We start from the raw sequence: 12,943 nt of genomic DNA on the forward strand, positions 1-12,943 counted from the left end.
TCCTAGCTGAGCTACTTGGGTGGAAAGTGGTTCTGATGAGTTCCCCTCGCCATCCTCACCCTCTATCCTCCCAACATATTGCTTCAACAGCAGGTGAGTCTCCAGGTAGCTGGGACGAGTGGGAAGCTGTGCACCACTCAATGGGCAGACATGTGCAAGTTTGACCACTCCACCTGTGTGCCTGGGGAAGGGTCTGCTTAACCTTCTAGACCCTTGTTCCCTCCGTGGGGAAGGAGAGCTAACCAATCCTACATGATACGTGAAGATGATTAAAGAACAGGATACACAAAAAGTACTTCCTTCCTAACACGCTCACTTGTCGGCTGTCATTTATCTTTGGGTGTCCTCAACCCCATCGATGGAGAGACTACCTCATAGGCAGTTCCAGGTGGTCATCTTTATGGGAGCCGATCACCAGCTCTGTCTCACTAGGTGGACTTGAACCAACAGCTTTTGGGTGACCAGAAAGGCCTTAACTGTAGCGCCACCAGGGTTCCTTTAACCTGTCAAGAAACCTTTATAAACTTCCTGCTGTTGTCCAGAGTCCCTACCTGGATGCTTTGGGCTACTCCGAGGACGGAGAAGACCAAGTCCATTCCCTGGAACCACTAATTGTCCAGGAGGGAAACTTGGATGAATGGCAATTTAATTAGGTGGAATTAAATGAACCAGCCCTACTTCAGAGACATCTGCTCCCGCAGACCAGACTATTAGAATCATGCCCTGTGTCTATCAGTTAGGGTTTCCAGGCTGATCTTCCCCGAGGGGACCTATCCACTGGTTTGTTGCTGGTTTTGAGACAGACATCAGACAGCCCTTTGTCCTGATACCAGCGAGACGGCAGGAGGCTTGGGTTTCTTTTTCCTTGCCTTGGAGCCCGTTCTCCTGTGTCCAGAGCCTTCTCCCTGGATCGAGGTTGGGGATCTTTGGAAAGGAACGCAATGCTTTTAGGTCATGGGGTTGCTATTTAGGGCACAATCGAAATATCTTATTGAAGAGCCAAAAGGCTTTGGAACATTAGCCTATTAATCTTTTAAAGCGGGAATGGAAATCCACACCATCTTGTCGCTCTGCTTGTCTGTTCATCTGGGAAGACTGCTGCGCTGAACATGTCATGCAGCGATGGGTCCACAATGCACTGTCACACACATCGCAAAGCGTGACATCCAGCAGGGTGTTTGGGGGCATCGTCATAGTGAGACACCTGCTAGAGGTCACTCACAACTATCGGATTTGCCGCTTTATAAGCCTGTCTTCTCCAGACTTAATGGCACTCTTTTGTGAAGGTTAAAAAAATAAATTAAAAAAAGAAGCTGATTATGTTCTCCTTCTTTATTTGGATCGGTGATTGATAATACCTGTGTGTTTGTCCATGAGACAGATGAGGCTTTTTATGCCTGTAACTCTCAGACACCCACGGGGGCAGTCCTACCCTGTCTTCCAGGGTTGCTATGAGACAGAATCAACTCAATGGCAGTGAGTTTTGTGTATGTTTACCCACAGAGAAGAGTCAAAGCAGCATTTCATAGACCAAGTGCCTGGATCAAGCAGGCATTGATTCAAAAAAGGGCATCTCTGAGCTACTTGAGTGGGTTCTATGGGGACCAGGTGGTTTTTCTAAATGGAGAAAACCTGTGAAGAGATGCTTAATTTCTCTGCCTGATTAGAAACTTCATAATTTTCCATTCATTTCTCGATGTTTAAAGGGGACATGTTTGTTCTGGTGCCTTCATGGATTCATCCACTTGAAGACATTAATTTACATGGGTGAAACAGAAAGCCAAATAGAGTGTCCCCATTCAGCATGACACTCGACATGTGTCAGCAGGGTACCAATGGGCAGGCATGCCTTTCTGTGGGGAGTCCAGGAGCTGGGTTTCAAAGAGACACACTTTTCACCATCCAGATCAGTGTGCTTGGGAGAGCGATGAAGAAACGTAGTTAAAGTGGAGATGATATTTTCTGCTTGAATGCATTTTAACATTTATAAGCAGACAGAAGGCTTCTTCAGTAAGTTACACACCACCGAGATGCCTATATTTCATTCGAGGTGGTAAGAAATAGAGCCCTCTGGGGGAAAAAAAAAAATAGAGCCCTCATTGAAGAAGCCCTGTGGACTCGGCGGGTCACGCGCTCACAGAGTTGTTACTGAATGCTGTCCAAGAGGGGGGTGGATCCCTTCACCATAGATCACAGCACGGGGAGAGACAGATGTAGGGTGGCCAAGGAGAGCAGAGAAGAGGCATCGTCTAACCTGACCAAAAGACCCAACTCCATGGACTAACTGTTGAAGACTGAGGAGGAGGTACCTAGGGGAAGATGGGAAAGAATCTTCCAGAAGACCCACTATACGCAAAAGCAGAGCGGCCTGAATCCATCGAACGCATGTGGAAACAATGAATCGCTCATCGTGCATAGAGCAGAGTGGCCGGGGGTAAAGGCGACAGAGGCAATTTGGAAAGGACTGTGTTTTAAGGAGAGGCCCTGGTAGCACGGTGATCAAGGGGCTTAGCTGCTAACCCAAAGGGTCATCTGTTTGACCCCACCATGAGAGGAAGATATGGCTGTCTGTTTTTGGAAAGGTGTTAGCCTCAGAGACCCTGTCCTACAGGGTTGCTATGAGTCGGCATTGATTTGAGGGCAATGGATTTGGGTTGGTTGGCATAGAAGGCTTCACTTTACTTTGACACTGAGTAGGCGGTATGTGGCATGATAGGATTTGCATTTTTATAGGAAAATGATGAGTGGAGCATCTGAGAGAGGCCAGAACACAGGCAGGAAGATAAATTGATATAAAACAGGAAAGAATTCAACCATGGCATGGGAGTGGGAAGGGAAGTAATGCAGGCCCTTTTACGCTATTTACAGGGCAGCATCTGCGGGGGGCGGCGGGGTGGGGTGGGGGGGGCGGCACAGAGACTAATTAGATGGCAACAAAGCATTCAGAATGAGCCTTCCATTTTAAATACAGTGATTAGGCGAGTAAGGAGCCACACCCTGCATAGGGAGCTGAAATGGAGGAAACAACTACTTGGCCACTAAAGTCAGAGCAGAGTTAGTGGACTGTCACTAGAGGACAGAGAAGGGCAAGACTAGAAGGATGGAAACAAGTTCAGAAGCAGTGAGGGAATAGGAGGTATGCAAAGACAAAACTATGATTATAAACATGATGTAATAATAGTCACTTTCCCTGCCAGCTAGTCAATTCCGACCCATAGTGAGCAACCCTACAGGCACTGTCCCCTGGTTGGTGGTTTCGAACTGCTAACCTTCTGGTTGGCAACCCAATTTGTAACCTCTTACAACATCAGACAGGGCTCCTTAATAATTACTAACTGATACCTTGTATTAACCATCTGCTCAGTACTAAATGCCATGCTAGGTGTTTTGCACACTTTACCTCTAAGCCTCATATCAACCCCCACAGAGTAGGAATTCTGTATCTTCATTTTACTAATAAGGGGAAAAAACCCAAAGATTTGATGTACTTTTCCCAGTCAGCTAATACCAAGATTTGAAATCCGGTTATTGGATGCTAAAGGATGTGTTTTTTCCATCCATATGGACTTTACAGCATCTACCTGGATGGGAGGGTGTGCACAAGAGTTAAGACTGCTCACCACCCACCCTCCTCTTTAGCACCCTAAGTACACTGTCTTCAACACGCTGAAACGACGCCACTCACAGACTTGTTATTTCCACTGTGACATCACCCGTTGGGGAAACATATCTTCACCTTATCATGTTTCCTTTATGTCTTATTTGATTCTGGTTTTCATTCACTCCTTCTATCATCAAATACCTTAGTGAGAAAGGGGGAGGGGATGAACCTATTTTTATAGGCCCGTGGAGCTTATTAGAAGTGAAAACTCTCCTACTGCAGCGCAAACTCACTGAAGCAAAGACTCCGGGGTGAGGAGGGCAGCAATCTGTATTTTAGCAAGCCCTCCAGTTGATTCTGATACCGGCTGAGGTTTGAGAACTCATGGGAACTAGGGAGGGAGGTAAAGATTTGGTACATGACAGGCGATGTGTGCAGGGATGCGAGCTCCATCAGGGTGAACCCAGGTGTCAGGCTTAGCACCTCGTGACAAAAAGAACTGCTACTAAGGATGGTGCATAGGGACACTTTGAGAAACTACAACATCTTACGTTTCTTTTGATGCCAATTCTCATTCTACACATGCATTTGAGCAGACCCATTCGATATATCGTCTTACTCTGCAGAGCACATAAGCAGAGTGAGCACAGATTGTAAAATCCCACAAAATGGATGCATCGGGCTTCAGATAAATCCAAAGATTTCTCACTCTGGGATCAGCAGTCATCCCAACAGAATCACATCCAGACAACACTGATGCTTTGCCCCTTTCCCCCACCTTTCAAATTGCAAGAAGGTGACACAAACTTTGGGTATGAAGTGAAGACAGTGTTCACCCCATGGATTATTCTCAGGAGGCAATGACAAGGCTAGGAAGGGCTTTGGAATGGGCCAACCCACCCATCACCTATGCAAACAGGTTCCTAACACAGGAGAGCCTCTTCCCTGGAAGCCCAGCCATCACCAGCATTGTGATAAAGTTACTACCTTCATTTCATGTTCTCGAGTAGGAGAAGGAATTTGTGTAGAAAGCAATAGCCAAGCCAAAGCGGCTCTAATAACGTCCAGGGCTGGTAGCAATGTGTGTTAGAACCCAAACTCGTTGCTAAGTTAATTCTGACTCCTGTATGGCCAAGTAGAGCTGGACTCCCTAAGGTGTTTCATGGCTCTTATGGAAACAGAGTGCTAGAATTTTCTTCCAGGTACCTCCGAGGAGACACACACTGCCAACCTTTGAGTTCGTAAGCCAGCACTTAATCATCTGTGCCACGCAAGGATTCTATTCTATTAGAATTGGCTCAAAACAAACCAAAACAAAGCCCATCTTCAACCCCTGCCACCCCTGGGATCTGCCGAGTGGGGAGAAGTCCCAGGAAGACAGAGAGAGCCATTTGCATCTTTGCCTCTTTTGAGGCTATCCCAAAATGCGATTTTGAGATGTGCACGGCAGCCGGTTTTCCCATGTGACAAAGGCCCACCTCTCCCAGCTTGTAGCTCCTTGTCATTGTTGGGTGGCACAAGCCTCCAGACCAAGCACACGTTGTCGAGACAGAGCATGCGACTCACCTGCTCATGAACTTGTACCGGCGGGGCAGGTAATAGATTTTTCTCCTGGAAGAACAGCAAAAATGAAGCCAGTCGAGAAGAAAACCCATCGTCAGTAACAGTTTGAACTAGCAAGGAAGGAAAGGAGATTGAAGATAGAAGCCTGTAAGAGGTGAAGAAGAAAAAACTAAAAAGAGATTAACAGTGGGAAACGTAGTGGGAGTGCAGCGCATCGCTTCTGAGTTCCGAAATCGTACGGCACTGCGCCCAAGGAGAGCGCCTCGGAGCCTCCACGTGACCCTCGTTTATGTCTGGGGGTGTCTCGCCTACAAACCATGTGACAGTGATGAGTTGCACCAACTGGTGTTTTCAGGGATTCAGGGGAGGTCAGCTCTTCTTCAGGGACATGCAGACGTGGATGTGGATGGCAGCACGCACAAGGTAACGGGCAAGCTACTACCTTAACTGATATTTAGAGCACTGCAAGTTCACAAAAACACACTCATCACATTGGGTAGAAGGCAGTGGGCATTTAAATGTCTATTTTGTTTATGACTTGAATGGGAAGGAACGTGGTCAGCATCAAGATCCAGCTGTAAAGAGTCACACTGGTGCAGGCAGCTTAAGCAATGGCCCTGAGGAGAGGGGACTGAAACAGGAGGGTGGGCGGGGAACCAGGGAATCCTGCGGAGACATGACTTAGGGCAGACTGAATCAGTATTTGTCATGTTGCTACATATCTTCAATTTTTAAAAATACTGAAAATGCAAATTGGTAACTAGCTGGAATGGAGAGCACCTGTGATAGATGCTTTATTCAAATGCCATCTCCATTTCCACCTTCGGCTTCAATGAATGGCATGGCCGGCAAACTGATGCGGCTTCTGTGTCTCCTGAATTGTTACTGAGCTGCCATCTCACTTGTAGAAAGCAGAAAGTGTACACCCTTCAACAGATTTTGCATATTTGTGCAAATTTAAAAGCCTTTATCCATAGAGAGCTAGGTACTAAAGATGCAGCTTTTATTCAAATTTCCAGCAATAAGAGCAGCCTGAACCTCAATGTTCTTTTAAACACTGCAGGGATAATAAACAAATAAATAAACAGTAAATAAATAGATAATAAATGGAGAGTAAACCTGGGATTCTAAAGTGCTGTCTCTAGTAAATAACAAACAGGGGAAGATTTGGGGGATAAGATTTAAGATTTTGCCAAACAGATGCTTGGAGATATATATATATATATATATATATTTTTTTTTTTTTAATGATACTGTGGGAGGTTCCTCCTTTGGACATGCGCATTGCTCCTTGGGGCTAGCGCTGTTTGCCCCCAATATGGGCTAGGTGATAGCACACATTTTAAATGCATCAGGTTGCAATAAGTAAAGCTATGCGTAAGCACAGGTAACAATCACATCCATATTAATGAGGCCAATTAGTGTCACACATTAATGATAAGCCCTCCTGAACCTGCTGTCCTGCAGGAATCGCTAGATATTAAAAGGAGATTATTATTCAGTTAATACAGTTTTCATTTTTGTTTCTTGTGCTCCAACGACAGCAAAACAAAACCCAGCCATGACTCCCAGTCAGTTCTGACTCCTCGTAGCACTGGAGGGCAGCGTGGGACTGCCCCACGGCGTTTCCAGGTCTGTAATCTTTACGGAAGCACTGCCACGTCGTTCATTTGAGGAGTGGCTGGTGTATTCGAACTGCCAACCTTTCAGTTAGCAGCTTCAGTTACTCTGGCACTACCAGGGCTTCTCAATGCTTTGGAAGTCAACCCACTAACACTGTTTGGAGGCAGGCCGTCACTGTGATGTAATGGGCTTGCAGAGCGGTTATCCATGGTATGGCTGGCTCCTTCCAGGTATGAAGGGAACTGGACCTGTATTAAGACTCTGTAATTTGTTTGGGTTCTTTGCTAGAGAAGTATGCTCTCATGGCAGAAAGTTTTGTGATATTTCTATTGCAATATTTCTCAATTTTAGGAAGTATCTATCAAATTTAGTAATTCACTACCTAACTTTTATCAAAAGGGAGACTTTTGGCTCTGTTGGCTCTATCTATCTAAGTCTACATTGTAATCGTTTCCCTTTGGTTCTGATATATCAAATAGTTAACAATGTATTATAATTCATTATAATTAATTTATATTATATTGTAATCCAATTCATATTAGACTTTATATCATTAGAAATGACTAGCTATAATTAATTTGGATCATATTATCACCATTTAGAGGAGCCCTGGTGGCATAGCAGATTGGGCTGAAAACCACAAGATCAGCAGTTCGAGACCACCAGCCATTCCACGAGAAAGAGAAGCCTTTCTACTCCTGTAAAGAGTTCCTGTCTCAGAAACCCACAATGGCAGTTCTACACTGTCATACTGGGTCATTCTGAGTCGACATCAATTCAATGACAGTGAGAGTTTGAGTATCACAATTTTAAATACAAACCAAAATTGATATTTCTTCTCTTTTGTAATGGTTTTATATGTGTGTGTGTGTGTGTGTGTATTCTTTGAAGTCTCAGATTTCTCTTTTAACATTTGAACTACAAAAATAATATAATATCAGAACTATTTTGAGAAGTTTGCCTTGAGGCAAACAGATGCAGGAAATCCTAGTCTCAATTTTTGCTTGGTGTTAGGGCATAAAGGCCAATAAACAAGGAAAATAAGACATCAGGGAGACAAGTTACAGGACTCTGAATGGAAACCGCCCTACTCTCAACGCGTCCTCAGCCCCTCTTTCTGTCTCTGTAAATGTAGTGGGTTCTTTTGTCCCTAGACCTTCCCTTGCTCATTAAGAGCTAAATATTAGAAATGGCGGAGCAGTTTGCCTGGCGCCTGTCTTTGGACTTGCTCTTATAAGCAAGCAATGGCAAATGAAAATGATTCTATCCCCCTTTCCCTTTGGAAATGTCCTGGGCTATTAAACCATCCTCCTTCTTGTAGGAAATTCCATTTGGATCCCCTCTCACAACTTGGCATTTTATCATTTCAACCCTTTGTTGTATATTGAGCAAATGACTATCCCCTGTTCTTCTGCCATGGGGAAAATGAGAATATTCGTCTGAAGGAAAGGTGAATGAATCATCTTGAATCACTAAGCAGATCACATCAAGGGTTTCCTGTTTCTACTGGAATACCTATCAGTTTATGCTTACACATATTTAGGGCTTTTGTGGTTAAAATTTAAAAATAGGTCACATTTTCATAAAAGTTCTTGCACTTGTTCCTATGGAAGGGGGATTTCACTGTTTTTCTGTCCCCTGCTCCACCCCCCACCCCCACACAATGAATGCTGGCCTTAGAAGAGGACTGGCAATAAGAAACATACTTTCTTGAATCATGGTGACCTGTAGTCTGGCTGTTCACAGCAGAAGTACATAAGGCTTCTAAAAATGGCCCCCACTGGAAGTGAACGTTCCACTTGGAAAATGCTTCTTGCTCGTGGGCACTTGACATATCTCCCTGCTAAGGACCAGATTAGCTAGACATTTTTCACACAAAAGCCATGAAATCACTATTGGCCACGAAGGCATATTTGCATTTTCTAAATACTGGAATGGTTTTCTTCCCTAATAGCTTGCCAGCCTACATTTCCACGTTATTGGTTCTGAGGGAGGGGAGTGCATTAGGTGTGCAGGGAAGCAGCAGGGGGGAGGGGGGGTGGAGACATTCACACCTACCTGAAAGGCATTCTTACATTCATTTGTTCTGCATATCTTCCAAGGACTTCCCATGGGGCATGTAACTTCACAAAGATAATGTCACTATTGATTACAGAAGACTGAAACAGAAAAAATAAACTGTGTTGAAAAGTACATCTGAGTCTGCTATGGTTTAAATTGAGTTGGAACTTAGAACGCATGAACTTTTACCACATTGAAGATTTAAATTGAGTTGTATTACTATTTACACAAAAATTCAACTTGGTGCCCCAGCCGGGGAGGATACATTTATGCCACAGGGAACTTGTTTTTAAGTGGCAAAGGTTTCAGAAGGGTTTTATTTTGTTATGTTTAATGAGGACATACCACAACAGGCTGGGCACTAGACCGAATCACTTCTGAGTGGTGTCTTATAAAAAGAGCAGAACAGACACAAAGACACACACACACACACACACACACACACACACATACACACACACACACAGACAGGTGTCATATGAAAAGTGCTTACAGGTAAAGAGGCTATGGATTTCAGACACCAAACAGAGGCCCGCAGAAGGAACTGGCTCCGCAGAGACCATGCTTCGGAACGTGAGAAAATGAAGTTCTGCTCTTTAAAGTCACCCACTTGCGGCGTGTGTTTCGTTGTTGCTGTTACTGCAGCACTGGGTAGGAAACTGGGACATTCAGCAATAAGCCAGACCCTTCACCCAACAAATGCATCACTGTGTGCCAGGCCCTGAAGACTCAGCTGTGAGCCAGACAGATAGAAACAATGCATACTCTTAAGAATATGCTTTAAAGAAGACACAGGTATAAACAAGTTAAAAAGAGGGATAAATTCAGATTGTGACAAGTGTTCTAAGAGTAGCACGATCCCTGGAGAAGAGTTCTAGGGAGAGGGGCACATAGTACTTTGGAGAAGAGAGGAGGGAATGTTTCTCCGTGGAGATGATAGCTAAGAAAGAGAAGGATCGAGCCACATTAAGTAGGGGATAAGTGTTCAGTATGCTTGAGGCGTGGCCGGTGGATTAGCCTGGCTAAGTGCGGCATGAGAGACTGAGCTCTTTTCAGACCTCAGTAAGGCAGATGGACGTGCCTTGAGGAACACCGGGGAGCCATTCTGGCTTATGTAAGCATCTCCAGTTCCCGCTAGCTGCAGTGCACAGGCAGAAATGATGTCCTACTCATTCAGCCAGAGAGAAGGAATGTTCTAGAACAGCTCCGGGCATGGAGGAAGCAGACGACCAACACTCTGGTGAAAGTACCAAGTGAGTGCTGCGGGAAAGCAGAGAGATGGACAGATGTTCTTTTTATTTTCCTTAATCATTTCATCGGGGGCGCTTACAGATCTTATAACAATCCATCATTCAATTGTATCAAGTACATATGTCACCATCGTCATTTCCCCAAACATTTTCTTTCTACTTGAGCCCTTGGTATTAGCTCCTCTTTTTATCCCTCCAACCCCCCACCCTCATGAATCCTTGACCAATTATATGTTATTATTTCATATCTTACACCATCCATTGTCTCCCTTCACCCTCATTTCTATTATTCATCCCTCTGGGGATGGGGTGGGTGATATATCCAACCCTGTGATCAGTTCCCCCTTTCTACCTCTCCCCACCACCCTCTATCTACCCTCATGGTCTCGCTACTCCCAGTACTGTTCCTGAGGAGTTTATCTGGACAGATGCTCTTGTAGTAATTCTAGCCAAACCTCTGTTTCCTCCTTCTTTTTAAAATCAGCACACAACTAGGCAGTGAAGTAAAACTAGAATTTCACACTCTGATCTCCACCAAATGAGTTTTGTCTATGACTTCTCTCGCCAGTTAACCCACTGCCATTGAGTCAATTCTACCTCATATCCACCCTACAAGACAGAGTAGACGGCACCATAGGCTTCCATGAATGTCAGTCTTTACAGGAGCAGGCAGCCTCACATTCCCTCTGTGGAGTACTGCTGGCTGGTGGGTTTGAACTGTCCACCTTGAAGTTAGCAGCCCAATGCTTAACCCAGAGCTCTTTAAACTCCAATTAAGAAAACCCAATTGGTTGTATAAAACTTTTACCAAAAACACAATAAAAAATATTTTTATTAATATGGTGGGCGGGGGAGGGGAGCAAGATCTTTCTCCAGAAGGGGCCTCCCAGAAGGAACGTGGATTGTGGTGGAAGGTAGAAAGAAAGGTGAGAAAATAGAGGGCTGAGCCCTTTTATATTATATTACTAAAGTTGCCGATAATCTCTCCGTATGTTTCTCATACAGAGTCCCTCTGCTTTCTAACTTGGAAGACTGCACACACCATACACTGAAAAGCAAGGGAAAGTCTTTTCTAAAGCACAAAACATGCTCGGCAGGTAAGAAGCAGGATCATGTCACATGATAAGAAATCAGTGTGTGGCTAATATACTTCGTGGTAAACTGAAAGGTTGGTGGTTAAAGTCTACCCAGAGGCCCCTGGAGAGAAGGGGGTGGCCATCTCCTTCCAAACACAGCCATTGAAAATGCTTTGGATGGCAGTTCTCTTCGAACACGGGTGGGGGTCCCCCAGAGTTGGAATGAACTTGATCGTCACTGGAATGCAATCGAGTCTTGGAATGCAGGCAAAATGAGCACTCCCCGTGGGTCCAGTCCATGACCTCCCCACAGACCCACTTTGCCATTCCAGACAGAGTGCCAGAGCTGACCACCCAGGAACCATTCCACCAGGCTGTTTCAAGGCAGAGCTTGTGGGTGAGCCATGGAGGGGCAGTTCCCTGGAGCCTGCAGCCAGCACAGCTGTTCCTGTCCTGTCTTGCTGACCTTCCTACCTTTCAAAACCAACAAAGAAAAAACTACTGTAATCCAGTCGATGGTGACTCACAGCCAGCCCTACAGTTACAGAACCCTTGCTTGTTAGGAGGGGGCAGTGCCGGCCCAACCCTGCCCCTCTCCGCGTTGCCCAAGGTGACAAGTGATACTGCAGCTCAGTAAGTAACCTTTCCTTACTCTCCCAGAGTGACTCCTGTCTGTCTGTTTGGGCGGGGGCAGGGGCAGGGTCTACGGGGGAGATGGGTGGTACACTAGGCACCCAGTAATTGGGAAGGACCGGCATCTCCTCACAGGGTTTACATGCACCATTGCTCTTCAATCTTCCTGAGAGAGGCAGAGAGAGAGAGAGACACGTGGTGTGGGACAGGAAGATAATGTTTGGGGATTCTCCATGCCATGACTGTGATTGCTCATTTTAGCGGCGATCATCTCTTGGAAGAAGAGTCATTTTGTAGCCCCCTCACGAAGGGATGACATGTCAATGAAAACCCATTAAAACATTCCACAGAGGGCATGTGGAAAATGCCCCCGTGCTGTGGGTGAAAAGGCAGCTCATTATCTGAGCGCACGCAGCGTCTCCTACTGTTCTGATGGGCGGTTCTCCACATTGTCTGCAGGAAATCTCGGCTGTTTTGATCCATTCGTGATAATAACAAACTGTATCTTATATGATTACTGTATTATCATAATACAGTACTTATAATAACAAACTATATCTTATAATTAGTATCTTCAATAATACGAATAAAGTCATGGCTGTATGTTGGTCATGTGGTTGGGAATCTTCAAAGCATTTTGTGCACATTAGCTCATAAATTCTCACACACACACTGCGAGAGGACTTCCCAGAGGAAGAGAGAGAAAGAGAGAGGTCAAGTGATTCACTCACAGTCCAACCAACGGAGAATCTGTCACCGACAGAGCGGACTCCAGGGCTGCAGCCGTGAACTCCCTCATCAATTTCATCTAATCAACTGGAGTATAAATAAACCCATGGCTTCGCTTAAGGTGCATATACAGACATCTCGGTTACCATGACCACCCTATTGCTTTTTTCTAGTAAACTAATCATCAAGAAGGAATTCATATTTTATGAAAGAGAGCAAGAAAAACCAAGAGGCATTCCTTACTGTAGAAGAGAATTAAGCCACCGATGAACTGGGAGTTAAAGTAAGTAAGGCTATGCTAACGTGGGTCATCATGAAAAGACTGTCCCCTGAGCTCCCATGATGACGGATGTCTGTTCCTGAGTCATCGTGTGTGTGTGTGTGTGTGTGTGTGTGTGTGTGTGTGT

General features: G+C 45.1%; 1 protein-coding gene across 5 annotated transcripts in view; it reads right to left on the bottom strand.

The window, feature by feature from the left end:
* ANO4 (anoctamin 4) overlaps nt 1–12,943 on the bottom strand; it is a 390,715-nt gene that overhangs the window by 165,981 nt on the left and 211,791 nt on the right. For all 5 annotated transcript variants that reach the window (XM_045292178.1, XM_045292181.1, XM_045292174.1 and 2 more), the window contains exons 5-6: nt 8,846–8,946; nt 5,168–5,212 (exon numbers count right to left, since the gene is read on the bottom strand). In XM_045292178.1, coding sequence (XP_045148113.1) covers nt 5,168–5,212; nt 8,846–8,946 — 146 coding nt within the window. The remainder of the gene's footprint in view (nt 1–5,167; nt 5,213–8,845; nt 8,947–12,943) is intronic.

Source organism: Echinops telfairi, unplaced genomic scaffold, assembly GCF_000313985.2.
Source record: "Echinops telfairi isolate 266 unplaced genomic scaffold, ASM31398v2 ScPeMD7_2;HRSCAF=8, whole genome shotgun sequence".
NCBI lineage: Eukaryota > Metazoa > Chordata > Mammalia > Afrosoricida > Tenrecidae > Echinops > Echinops telfairi.